Genomic DNA, 14,396 nt, shown 5'->3' on the forward strand with positions numbered 1-14,396 from the left:
CCCCGCCCCCCACCTTGAACCTGTGACCCCTTGTGTTCATCACCTCCGACCTGGGAAAAAGTTTCCCACTGTTCACCCTACCTATGCCCTTCATAATTTTATACACCTCTATTAGGTCACCCCTCATCCTCCGTCTTTCCAGGGAGAACAACCCCAGTTTACCCAATCTTTCCTCATAGCTAAGACCCTCCATACCAGGCAACATCCTGGTAAACCTCTTCTGTTCTCTCTCCAAAGCCTCCACGTCCTTCTGGTAGTGTGGCGACCAGAACTGGACGTAGTATTCCAAATGTGGCCTAATCAACGTTCTATATAGCTGCAACACCATACACCAACTTTTATACTCTATGCCCCATCCTGTAAAGGCAAGCATGCCATATGCCTTCTTCACCACCTTCTCCACCTGCGTTGCCACCTTCAAGGATCTGTGGACCTGCACACCCAGGTCCCTCTGTGCATCTATACTCCTGATGGTTGTGCCATTTATCGTAAAGCTCCCCCTATATTAGTTCTACCAAAATGCATCTCTTCGCATTTATCTGGATTAAATTCCATCTGCCATTTCTCTGCCCAATTTTCCAGCCTATCTATATTCTGCTGTATTCTCTGACAATGTTCATCGCTATCCGCAAGTCCAGCCATCTTTGTGTCATCCGCAAACTTAATGATCACACCAGTTACACCTTCTTCCAAATCATTTATATGTATCACAAACAGCAGGGGTCCCAGTACAGAGCCCTGCAGAACACCACTAGTCACAGGCCTCCAGCCAGAAAAAGACCCTTCCACTGCTACCCTCTGTCTTCTATGGCCAAACCAGTTCTCCACGCATCTAGCTAGCTCTCCTTTTGTCCCGTGAGATTTAACCTTTTGCACCAACCTGACATGAGGGACCTTGTCAAAAGCTTTACTAAAATCCATATAGATGACATTCACGGCCCTTCCCTCATAATCATTTTGTCACCTCCTTAAAAAACTCAACCAAATTTGTGAGGCATGACCTCCCTCTTACAAAGCCATGCTGTCTATTGCTAATGAGATTATCCCGTTCTAAATGTGCATACATCCTATCTCTAAGAATCCTCTCCAACAGCTTCCCTACCACGGACGTCAAGCTCACCGGCCTATAATTACCCGGGTTATCTTTGCTACCTTTCTTAAATAACGGGACCACATTTGCCATCCTCCAATCCTCTGGGACCTCACTTGTGTCCCATGAAGAGACAAACATATCTGTTAGAGGCCCAGCAATTTCATCTCTTGTCTCCCTGAGCAGTCTAGGATAGTTGCTATCAGGCCCTGGGGATTTGTCTGTCTTAATGTTCCCTAGAAAACCTAGCACTTCCTCCCTTATAATTGAGATTTTCTCTAACGGGTCAACACATCCCTCTGAGAGACTCCCAGTCAACATGTCCTTCTCCTTTGTGAATACTGATGCAAAGTATTCATTTAGGATCTCACCTACTTCCTTGGACTCTAAGCATAATTCCCTTCCTTTGACCCTGAGAGGTCCGATTTTTTTCCCTGACAACTCTCTTGTTCCTAACGTATAAATAAAATGCCTCAGGATTCTCCTCAATCCTGTTTGCCAAGGACATTTCATGACCCCTTTTTGATCCCCGTTTGAGTTCTTTCCTACTTTCTCTGTATTCCTCCAGTGCTCCATCTGCTTTTAACTGCCTGGACCTAACATATGTCTCTCTTTTCTTTTTGATTAGATCTTCAATTTCCCTGGTTATCCACGGCTCTTGAATCCTACCTTTCCTATCCTTCCTTTTTACAGACTGTCCTGCAGCCCTATCAACTGCTCCTTAAAAGACTCCCACATGCCAGATCTGAACTTACCCTCGAACAAGATCTCCTAATCAACAGCCACCAATTCCTGCCTAATCCAGCTATATTTAGCCTTTCCCCAATTCAGCACCTTACCCGTAGGACAACACTCATCTTTTTCCATTGCTATCCTAAAGTTTACAGAATTGTGGTCACTATTTGCCACATGTTCCCCTCCTGAAACTTTGATGACCTGACCGAGCTCATTCCCCAGTATTAGGTCCAGTATAGCCCCCTCTCTAGTTGGACTATTAACATATTGTTCCGAAGAACCTCAAATGAATAGGTCTGCACCTGAGAGTTACACAAAATGCACAAATCGTGGTTGCCTGGATAGCTTGTCCATACCTGCATAATCAATTTTGGGTGGCATGGTGGTACTGTGATTAGCACTGCTGCCTCACAGCTCCAGGAACCTGTGTTTGATTCCTGGCTTGGGTCATTGTCTACGTGGAGTTTGCACATTCTCCCTGTGTCTGCATGGGTTTCCTCTGGGTGTACCAGTTTCCTCCTACAGTCCAAAGATGTGCGGGTTAGATGCATTGGCCATGCTAAGTTGCCCCTTAGTGCCTCAGGATACATAGGTGTAAATATGTGGGGTTACAGGGATAGGGCCTAGGTGGGATTGTGGTCGATGTAGACTCAATGGGCTGAATGGTCTCCTTCTGCACTGTAGGATTCTATTCTATGATTCTAATCCATCGATTATAGTCACAAACCAACAAGATGCTCAAGGAGTGAACGCCCTTCCTGTTGATAAATGTGCAGGGCTCGCCAACTGGAGCCTTTATAGTGTTGTTCGTACAGTCAATCACTCTTGAGACCCGCTGGAAACTTGCCATCACCACAAAGCCTCTGGCTCTTTCACGCTTTATACAAAGCAACAATTTTTAATGCACTGGCTGGAAATATGGTTGGAACTTTTAAGAAACAGGCTTTTTTAAAAAAGAAAAGTGATTTGAATTCACAAGATGGTCCATTGAGAACCAAATGTAACTATCTGCCCTTCTGAACATTGCATCTGTAAAGACCTTGATAGAGTAGTGTGCAGCAGACGGCAGAATGCCACTGAAATCTTCACACGTAGTCTGAAAGGATTGTGTTGCAAAGAAATTCAGCGCAAGAGTCACCTTTAGAGATACAGGTATCCACTAACACAGTCGGATGGGATTCCTCTACCAGCACATCACAAAGGGAGGTGACTGTGGATCTTGAGAACCTGAGTCTCCTTTGGCATTATATTTTAGTCTTCTGACGTAGCTCGGTCTCTACCTATATATTTGAGGGGCTGCCTCTGTTCTATACCTCTGTTGATGATTCATGATGGCTTCATCATGTTCTTGGTCTGGAAGCTCTGCCACTCTCATGCACCAGCAGTGCATTATTTACCTTCTTCCTCTCCCTCTCAATCTCCTCCTCCTTATCAGAGGATGTGTCCCACAGAGACAACTATTCTCATGTCTACCCCAGTGAGAATGCTCAGATGCTTGTGAGGGTCAGAAAGGGCCTCTTAACAGCAAGAATAAGGCTTTGAGGTAACAAAAAGTATGAAATGGAAATTCAGTTTTTTTTTAATAAGGCAGTCACAACATCCTGAAACATGGAACCATGGAAAAGTTACAGCAATGAAGGAGGCTATTTGGCCCATATTTTCCAAGCCAGTCTGAAGACACCCAGGCACCCTTTCTAATCCCATCTTCCTGCACATAGCCCATAGCCCTGTAGTTTATAGCATTTAAGATGAGCAGCTGAGTTCAAAGGACTGAGTTGGAGACTTCAAACCCACCCTACATAGAACAAAGAACAAAGAAAATTACAGCACAGGAATAGGCTCTTCGGCCCTCCAAGCCTGCACCAACTATGCTACCGGACTTAACTAAAACCCTCTATCCTTTCGGTGACCATGTCCCTCTATTCCCATCCCATTCACCCTGCAAAAAATCTTCTGACTATCCATTCTGTCCATGATTCTTATAATCTTGTAGGCTTCTATCAATTTCAGGCAGGATAGAGGGGGATGTAAAAGGGGTGGGAGAGTTGCACCATTGATTAAGGAGAATATCATAGCTGTTCTGCGGGAGGACACCTCAGAGGGCTCATACAGCTAGGCAATATGGGTAGAGTTCAGGAATAGGAAGGGTATAGTTGCAATGTTGGGGGTTTACTAGAGGCCAACCAACTGCCAGTGGGAGATAGAGGAACAGATATGTGGGTAGGTTTTGGCAAGGTGTAGAAGTAACAGGGTTGTTGTGGTGGGAGATTTTAACTTCCCCTATATTGACTGGGACTCGCTTAGTGCTAAAGGCATGAATGGGGCAGAGTTTATAAGGAGCATCCAGGAGGGCTTCTTGAAACAATATGTACAATAAAAACTAGGGAAGTGGCCATACTGAATCTGATATTGGGAAATGAGCCCAGCCAGGTGATCAATGTTTCTGTAGGGGAGCAGTTCAGAAACAATGACCACAATTCAGTAAGCTTTAAGGTACTGATGGATAAAGACAAATGTAGTCCTCAAGTGCTAAATTGGGGGAAGGCTAATTACAACAAAATTAGGCAGGAACTGAAGAATGTAAATTGGGGACAGATGTTTGAAGGCAAATCAACATCAGGCATGTGGGGGGCTTTGAAGTGTAAGTTGATAGGGATTCAGGACCTGCACATTCCTGTAAGAATGAGGGCTAAGTATGGCAAGTTTTGGGAACCTTGGATAACAAGGGATATTGTGAGCCTAGTTGAAGAGAAAAAGGAAGCAATTTTCAAAGCTAGCAGCCTGGGAACACATGAAGGAAGTGTGGAATACAAGGGAAGTAGAAAAAAAGCAAGGAGTAAGGAGGGCTAAAAGGGGTCACAAAAGAGCATTGGCCAGCAGGATTAAGGAAAATCCCAAGGCTTTTTATACATACATAAAGAGCAAGAGGGTAGCCAGGGAGAGGGTTGGCCCACTCAAGAACAAGGGAGGGAATCTATGCATGGAGCCAGATGAAATGGGCGAGGTATTAAATGAATACTTTGCATCAGTATTCACCAACGAGAAGGACTAGGTGGACGATGAGTCTGGGAAAGGGTGTATAGCTAGTTTGGGTCATGTTGAGATCAAAAAGGAGGAGGTATTGGCATTCCTGAGAAACATTAAGGTAGGCAAGTCCCCAGGGCCTGATGGAATATACCCCAGAGTACTGGGAGGGCAAGGGAGGAAATTGCTGGGGCCTTGAGAGAAATCTTTGTATCCTCATTGGCTACAGGGGAGGTACCAGAGGATTGGAGAACAGCCAATGTTGTTCCTTAGTTTAAGAAGAGTAGCAAGAATAATCCAGGCAATTACAGGCAAGTGAGCCTTACAACAGTGGTAGGGAAATTATTGGAGAGGATTCTTTGAGACGGGATTTATTCCCACATGGAAATGAGTGGTTGTATTAGTGAGAGGCAACATGGTTTTATGAAGGGGAGGTCATGTCTCATGAACTTGATCAAGTTTTTCAAGGAAGTGATGAAGATGATTGCTGAGGGTAGGGCAGTGGATGTTGTGGATATGGACTTCAGTAAGGCCTTTGACAAGGTGCCTCATGGCAGACTGGTGCAGATGGTGAAGTCGCATGGGATCAGAGGTGAGCTGGCAAGGTGAATACAAAACTGGCTCGGTCAAAAAAGACAGAGGGTAGCAGTGGAAGGGTGCATTTCTGAATGGAGGGCTGTGACAAGTGGCGTTCCTCAGGGATCAGTGCTGGGACCTTTGCTGTTTGTAATATATATAAATGATTTGGAGGAAAATGTAACTGGTTTGATTAGTAAGTTTGCAGACAACACAAAGGTTGGTGGATTTGCGGATAGCGATGAGGACCATCAGAGAGTACAGCAGGATATGATCAGTTGGAGACTTGGGCAGAGAGATAGCAGATGGAGTTTAATCCAGACAAATGTGAGGTAATGCATTTTGGAAGATCTATTACAGATAGGAAATATATAGTAAATGGCAGAACTCTTAAGAGTATCGATAGGCAGAGGGATCTAAGTGTACAGGTGAACAAGTCACTGAAAGTAGCAATGCAGGTAGACAAAGTTGTTAAGAAGGCATACGGCATGCTTGCCTTCATTGGCCAGGGCACTGAGTTTAAAAATTGGCGAGTCATGTTGCAGCTTTATAGAACCTTAGTTCGGCCGCTCTTGGAAAATAATGTTCAATTCTGGTCGACACACTACACAAACATGTGGAGGCTTTGGAGAGGGTGCAGAAAGATTTACCAGGATGTTGCCTGGTATGGAAGGCATTTGCTATGAGGAGAGGTTGGAGAAACTTGGTTTGTTCTCACTGGAACAAGTTAATTGTTAAATAAATGAGAACCTACTAGGCATGAAACACGCTCTCCAAGCATTTTATTGCTCACACCATGTATTATTGAAACAATTGGGACAATAATAAGCATAAATATCCCATTTGATCAAATTGGAAAATGCAAACAAGATCCCACTTTCTCTCACCACCCACATGCCATATTATCTGGATCTCAGGTTGAGAGATATCCACATATCATTGAACAAGTTCCCACAGGATATTAAATACAGGCAATACTTCAGTCACTAATTACCCCGAATTAAAGGTTAGCAATAAGTTACAGAGATACAGAACCATGAATTCAATTAACCTTCCTGACGGTTTGGCTGCAGAACAGCTTGGCAACTCGCCATCAGACTCCCAGATTTACACTATTTTAACGGTTAGGAGCATTTTGTTACATTTCTGGATCTTGTACTCAGATATTCCTCTCACATTCAGTGTCAAAGCTTTGTTCCTTAGTGAACAGTAGTATGTCTCTTGTATTGTCAGTACTTGATAATGTACGGCTGAAAAAAAAATCTGTATTCTATCTGATTTCTGAACATAACCTAAACCTCCTTGAATTCTCCTAGACTTCAGAAAGCTCTAGGATTAAAATTTAAATTAGGTTGTAGGAAATTGGCAGAATATATGTTCCCACTTTGATAAAGAAAATAATCAGCAGGTACAAAGTACACACATTTGAATGCACTTAATCTGATATAATCTCCCTTAGTATTACATTTCCTACACTTCTCAAGACAGCTATACAAACCCCTAATACATTCTGATACATTCAAGTTCAACAAGGAACAAAGGAAATCCTTGGCACCATCCTAGTATTCTGTCTGAGATTTTAATTTCCCAAACTGCACAAAGTTCCCTAATTCTGGCCTGTCCAAAATGTTACACCATTTACCATTACTTCTTTACTCTCGTACTCTTTGCATCAATTCATAATGCCCTTCTTAAGAACATTATCACTTTATCTAACACTTTTAGGGAATTAAATCATACCAAATTCTCTCAACCATTGCACTGGATTTCCATCCTGTGAAACAGCTCAGAAAAAGAATCTCAACCATATTTGGGAAGTTACACTCATTCTTGTAAGAGAGCAGAGACTGCACCTGCTTACTACAAGACTACATATGCAGAAGGGATGAGGCAGACAAAACTTTAGCTGGAGGTTCCTCATCCCTAAACTCTAAGGGAGCCAGTAGAACACTGCATGATTAATGAGGATCAGCTATCCGGAACACAGAACTGGCCCAGATGGAGGCATCCAAGCAAGAAAGCTGCTAGGATTCCAGGAAAGACGTTAAAAAAAGAAAATAATGTATTGTACCTCTTACACAAAGGCTAAGCTGAGAGGAATGAGTTCAGTTTCTGATGTTGGTTGGACACTTCCCCCTGGATGGCAGCCAGACATTAGAGCTATGGGAAGGGAGCACAGGAAACCACTAGTTCCATGCCAGTAAGGTGCCTCCCATTGACTTCAGCAGATGAGTGCTGGAGACACCAACAGGCCTGACCTCAGTGTGACTGTGAGGATTGTGGTCTATGCATTGTCAACAGTTATCTCTGATAACTATTCCACATCCTCCTCAAGCACACCTACATCCTCACTCACACCAACTGTAAAAACTGAAGTTGATCCATATATTTGTCTTTAAGTGATCCTCCAAAATCAAACTTCCTTCTTCATCCTGACTGGCATAACATTGATGTGGGGAATAGAGGGTTAATATGTTTAGAATGGGTTGTGTCCATGGAAGTTGTCTCTTATTGTAACCCTTGTCTTATATATGTCTGTTGTTTTCCTAGATGTGTTTGCTAGGGGTGGAGTCACTATAGTTGGTAAGCCTGAGGTGTTTATTGAGTTTAATTTTTTCACTTTATTTCTGTTTTTTTTCCACTAAACATGCAGACAAAAAAACTTGGACAGCTGTAACCGTACTGTGGATAAATGTACGATTATTGTAACTGCTCTTCAGTGAACTGAAGCATCTCTATCTTACATTCTTGTGAGAGAGATTTCTTACCTCAAACTAACTCTGGATTCTAACTCTCATTTGTTTCACAGCAAACACTATTCTTTTACATTTAAAGACTGCTAAAAAAAACACTATTTCCTTTTATATTACTTGCTAATCATTTTGTCATATTGCATTATAGCCGGTGGGTTCCTGCATCCTCTTGCCACATGTTCCCAAACCCTCGTGATTAGTTCATCAAAAGTAAACTGTAAATAAATCATAATTTCACCACAAACTGCTAGAGTGGGAGCAACTCTGAGGCATCTCCTGGCTTATGAATTTGAAGATTTCCCACAATTGATCTTTCAATTTATTTGCTAACTTCTCTGCCCCATTAATCTGGGCCAGGTTCCTACTTAATTTACAACCAGCACTTTACATTTGAGCCTTCCTGCCCTTAAATTGAACATAGTAATATCATGTTAGTTCTTTCCCAACTACTCTAAATTCATGTCAATTGCTTGCCCCACTTCATTTCCCCGTCTTTATTTAGGGTTAATCTAATTAATTTATTTGTATATTAATTTCCAAAAGTAACACCAAGCAACAGCTCTATCCTGTGAAGGCTGGAAGTTGGTTTAGTTTATTTATTAGTGTCACAAGTAGGCTTACATTAACACTACAATGAAGTTACTGTGAAAATTCCCCGAGTCATCATACTCTGGTCCCTGTTTGGGTACACTGTGGGGGCGGGGGGGAGAATGTAACATGGCTAATGCACTTAGCCAGCACATCTTTTGGACTGTGGGAGGAAACCGGAGCACCTGGAGGAAGTCCATGCAGACACAGGGAGAACGTGTTGACTCCAAACAGACAGTGACCCAAGCCGGGAATTGAATCCGGGTCCCAGGTGTTGTGAGGCAGCAATGCTGACCACTGTGCCATTATGCCGCCTCATTTCTCTAATGCATTCTAGTATTTTGCAAAATTGGTAAAAATGATTGGCTTGGTCCTGTGGACTGTTGATTTTTGAATCTTAGGTCAACATCAGAAGATTCATATCTCTAACTATTGGTACAATTTTTTTACAGTAATTTGATGCAAAGTAGAGGGCAGCTTTTAGATACTCCTGTCAGACTATCAGGAACTAGGGAAGAAGTTAAAAAGTAGAAACTCAAGGTTTGTAATCTCTGGATTACACTCAGTGCTATGAATTAACAAGAGTAGAAATAAGATCATGAGTGGCTTGAGGCATGGTGCAGGAAGAAGGGCTTCAGATTCTTGGGCACTGGGATCAATTCTGGGGTAGGAAGTATGCATTCAATAGCGGTAAGTTGCATTGCAATAGGTTCTGTACCATTGCCTTTATGGTGAAGCTCATTAGTGTGGTTGAGAAAACTTAAAATTGGCAAAAAGATGGCACTAGCATATGTGTTTGAGCGATTCAAAATACCCTGATACTAAAGCATGAATAAAGACTGTTAAAACAGAGTGGATTAACTTAGGATAAGAATCATAGACTGTCTTACACATTTATTTTATAGAGGTACTATTTGCATTGAAATACATATAACTACAGTTAGAGAATTCAAACATGTATTTCTGAAAAATGTGTTATTGAAAAAACATACATCTTGACTAATGACACAGAGTTCTAAGGCATCATGGAAAGTAGTCAAGTAAAGTGAATCACATTCTTTCTAACAGTACACTCAGAGAAGTAAAGCTCTTATGGACATGGTGTCTAGACAGTCCCCATGAATAGAACATTTCATCAGCCAACAGCAAAGCTAGTGATCCCAGATAGCTTAATGAACAAAGTATTAAACCAGATAACATGGTCTGCAGCAACCAACAGGTGGCCATGGGAAAGACAGTCAGAAATCATTCGTAACTACTATTCCCATGCTGTCAGAGAATAAATGTAATTGGCCAAAGCACATGACATTTGTTAATAATGACTGATATGTAGTAATGATGATTAGTTCGTTTCTGACTGGGATGAGCCAGTGGGCATGCAAAATGACTTTTGGAAATTGTACAGTTATACTGCCAAGTGTTGGAATGCCCAACACTTGTCTCTCAGCATATGTTGGTCAATAAAGGTTGGTCACCAGGACACTGTCATCACAAGTCTTTGTATCAGCTAGAGTTCAGCTGAACACTTAACGTCTGAAAAAAACCCTACAATATGGAAGTAGAAAAAAGGAATAAGGCACATAAAGGAGAGAGTGTTGAATAGCACTAGCAAAGAAAATAGTACTATACTCAATGGGAACAGAGTATTAAGAATATTCATTCCATGATATTACCTACAGCTACCTTCTAACTCCAAAGTAAGAGGATTAGAATTATTTTCTGTAAACAGGGACTGAACCACCCCAACTCGGAGTTGGCTTGAGGCAATTATTATATATGCAAAGCCAATAGCAACTGCATGCATTGGCTCAGGCCAGGGTCACATGGCCCATGCTGCAATCTTCCAGTCAAAGCAGTGTTGTTATCACCATATGTTGCAACATCTCTCACCTGAAGAGTTTGTATTTTTCCTGGGAGGTTTTCCTGGAATGTAACTTCTGCTGTTCCTCCTTCACCTGCTGAGCCCTCTGGGATAAAAATACTGTCATGTGACAATGCCCTGGTTCCCATGCTAGTGCTAGCAGACCTGTCAACATTTTATAAATAGGTTACAAGGTACAAATTCTGTTAATACCTTGCTTAATTTTACTCATATTAAACAGGTATAATAAAAACCTGTCACATGTGGCCCTGCCATTTACACTTCAAATGTATCTTTTTAAATTAATTCTCAGTAGTATTTATGCATCTATATTTTACCAAAGTGTATAGTTACAGATATATTTTGTAAATATAAACATGTAAGGTTTTTTTTGGATGAGTAGATTTACATCTATACGTATATATTTAAAATCACTGCATTAATGGGCTGGCTAGATCTAATTCATCAACTTGCTTCAGGCTTTCTGTCCTGTCTTGGTCAGCATTGTGGGTATGTGAACATTGGGTGGGTTGGGCTTAGCTCTACCTGTAGTTCAATAATCTGTCTGAACTCACAAGTGAAGAAAGTCAACTTGAGGAGGTATTGGAAGATTGTCAGCACTTCCAGGGGCTTGCTGCCTTCAGAAGAGAGTAAGAGGGCATTGGGCTACCATTTGCCAGAAAATGTTGAGGTTGGGTGGTGGCAGGGTTGTGTGTTAGTTAAAACAGTTTTGATCATTGAGGAACTTATTTTTTCAAAGGTTAATCATTTAAATCATACATGTGAACATCTGAAATATCACCACTGGAGGCCTTCTACCGAGGTTTGGGCCTGAAATTGCAATGGAGAAAACCAATTCAGACACACATTGCCTGAGATTGCTGTAGGAGACAGAGATTTTCAATCATATCCAATCACAGGAGGTAAGGAAGGTGTTGTGGCAAGTTCAACAGACCTTGTGTCAATTTGTTGGATAACAATTTTAAAAATATTTCAGTCTCATCCCAGGCAAAGTGTGTGACGTTTATAGGGATACATCTCCCCTCCTCAGAGTGCTCTTCCTAATGAAAAGATGGGGAATTCATTCACATGATCAAAAAGAGAAATATACTTCAGTGTTTCTAAGACTAAAATAGTTTCAAACCTAGTCTTAGAGATGAAATTAATCCATTACACTAGCACACTTCTATAATTCATTTCAATTTTGAATATGTTTAAGAAAATAGAGTTTTGCTCTATATCTATCTGCTTAAATATAAATCCCATAAATAAACAGATTACAAGAATAATGTTCAGCAAAATGTTTATGAAAAATCAAATTGTTAATTACTCATTGCAGCTCTTTTAACAGTTACCTCTATGATTCTTATTTTTGGACACACACTCCAAGTCCAAGTTTGGGAAACCCTCCTTAAAAGCATGCTTTGATTTTTCATAGGTACCCTGATTCTGTCCATGTCACAAGTATCTTCCATACCCTTATTTGCAGTGGTTCAAGAAGGCTGCTCACCACCATCTTCTGAAAGGCAACTGGAAATGGGCAATAAGTCCTGGCCTAGCCAGTGACATCCACATCCCATAAATGAATTTTAAAAAATGAGGGACGCTGATATTGAAAATACAATAGCTAGTTTTAAAAATGAAGGGAAGCCTAAGGGGAATACTGCATAGAAAAATGCAATCAGAAATATCACTTCTGCCTTTAGAGAAATAATTTTTAAATTTTCTATCTGACTTGAAAACCTCCCAATGTAAGTCTCCAGAACAGCACTAAGTACATCCACAATGGAGGGGAAGTTTCCTGTTTCTAGGAAGCAGCTCCTTTCATTTTAACAGTGCTTGAAATGTTCCACTCCTTGGTATTGTCTGTTTTTAAACTGTATGTTATGTTTTTTGGTGTGTAAAATATCAGCCAAAACCAGTCAATTGCAATAGCATATTACAAAGTCCAATGTCAATAAATTCTGTCAGACAAAACTTTTATTCCATTGAAATCTGGATTTTAAACTGTATTGTCATTTGTCCGATAGACATCCTGATATTAAATTGAGAAGAAAACATTTTCCCCACAATTAGAAGCCAATTATTTCAGACAACAGAACCAATTTACTCCAGCTTCAACTCAGTCAACCATAAGGATAACAGTTTTCCTGCCAAATTTAGAGCAAATGAAAGGTAGCATAAGAATTATACTCATAGAATCATACAGCGCAGAAGAAGCCCTTCAGTCCATCGACTCCACACTGACACATCAGAAACACCTGAACTCCCACCTAATCCCATCTACCAGCGCTTGGCCCCCAGCCCTGAATGTAACAAGTGCCCATCCTGGTATCTTTTAAAGAATGTGAGGCAACCTACCTCTACTACCCTGCCAGGCAGAACATTCCAGACCACCACTTTCCTCTGGGTAAAAAGGTTTTTCCTCACATCCCCCTAAACCTCTTGCCCTTCACCTTGAACCTATGTCCCCTTGTGACTGATCCTCCAACTAAGGGGAACAGTTGCTCTTTATCCACTTTATCCGTGTCCCTCAACATCTTGTACACCTCGATCAGGTCGCTCCTCAGTCTCCTCTGCTCCAGTGAAAACAAGATGACGGCATTGGACTGGGGTAAACACAGTAAGAACTCTCACAACACCACCCATGCCTACACAATCTCTCCTCATAACTTAAATGTTCCATCCCAGGGAGCATCCTGGTGAATCTCCTCTGCAACCTCTCCAGCGCGATCAATTCCTTCCAATAATGTGGTGACCAGAACTGCACACAGTACTCTAGCTGTGGCCTCACTAAAGTTCTATACAACTTCAACACGACATCCCAACTCCTGTATTCAATGTTCTGACTGGTGAAACCAAGCATGCTAAATGCCTTCTTCACCACTCTGTCCACCTGTGGCTCCACTTTCAAGAGTTATGAACATGTACCCCGAGATCTCTTTGTTCTGTAACTCTCCCCAATGCCCTACCACTAACTATGTCCTGCCCTGGTTCAATCGACCAAAATGCATCACCTCGCATTTATCTAAATTAAACTCCATTTGCCATTCGTCAATCCTTGGCCCAATTAATCAAGATCCCGTTGCAATTGGAGGTAACTTTCTTCACTGTCCACTATACCACCATGGTGTCATTTGCAAACTTACTAACCATGCCTCCTATATCTCCCGCCAACCAGAAAATAACCCGTTCATGCCTCCTCTCTGTTTTCTGTTAGGTGGCCATTCTTCTCCATGCCACTGTTACCTTTATACTATGAGCTTATTTTCTGCAATAACCTTTGATGTAGTACATTATCAAATGTCTTCTGAAAGTTGAAGAATAGTAAATCCAATAGTTCTCCTTAATTCATAGCAAATATTATTTCTTCAAAAAACTCCAATAACTTGATAAAACACCATTCTCTTTCACAAGACCATATTGACTCTGCCTGATTATCTTGAATTCATCAATGTGCTCTAAATTTCATCTGAATTCATCTATATGCATCTGAAAGCTTCTAACATTTTGTCTGTGACAGATGTTAAGCCAACCAGCCTGTAGTTTCCTGGATCCCTTCCTTTTTGATTAAAGAAGTGACATTTGAAATTTTCAATACGGTGAATCTGGTGAATTTTGGAAAATGAAATAACATAAGAACATAAGAACATAAGAAATAGGAGCAGGAGTAGGCCATCCAGCCCTTCGAGCCTGCCCCGCCATTCAATAAGATCATGGCTGATATGTCGCTGCTCAGTTCCACTTATCCGCTTTCTCCCCATAACCC

General features: G+C 41.4%; 2 protein-coding genes across 4 annotated transcripts in view; both read right to left on the reverse strand.

Annotated features, from left to right (window-relative positions):
* paics (phosphoribosylaminoimidazole carboxylase, phosphoribosylaminoimidazole succinocarboxamide synthetase) overlaps nt 1–14,396 on the reverse strand; it is a 277,223-nt gene that overhangs the window by 178,191 nt on the left and 84,636 nt on the right. The gene's annotated exons all lie outside the window — the stretch shown is intronic.
* Nucleotides 1–14,396, reverse strand: part of cracd (capping protein inhibiting regulator of actin dynamics) — a 220,172-nt gene that overhangs the window by 55,871 nt on the left and 149,905 nt on the right. The window contains exons 1-2 of one of the 3 annotated variants that reach the window (XM_080187215.1): nt 11,983–12,464; nt 10,657–10,792 (exon numbers count right to left, since the gene is read on the reverse strand). In XM_080187215.1, the coding sequence (XP_080043341.1) occupies nt 10,657–10,776 (120 nt within the window). In that variant the 5' untranslated portion in view covers nt 10,777–10,792; nt 11,983–12,464. Of the gene's footprint in view, nt 1–10,656; nt 10,793–11,582; nt 11,689–11,982; nt 12,465–14,396 lie in introns of those variants that run through there. The other 2 variants (XM_080187224.1, XM_080187208.1) reach the window with 2 other exon arrangements.

This window comes from Carcharhinus amblyrhynchos, chromosome 1 (genome assembly GCF_965287045.1).
Source record: "Carcharhinus amblyrhynchos chromosome 1, sCarAmb.v2.hapA, whole genome shotgun sequence".
In the NCBI taxonomy this organism is placed as follows: Eukaryota; Metazoa; Chordata; class Chondrichthyes; order Carcharhiniformes; family Carcharhinidae; genus Carcharhinus; species Carcharhinus amblyrhynchos.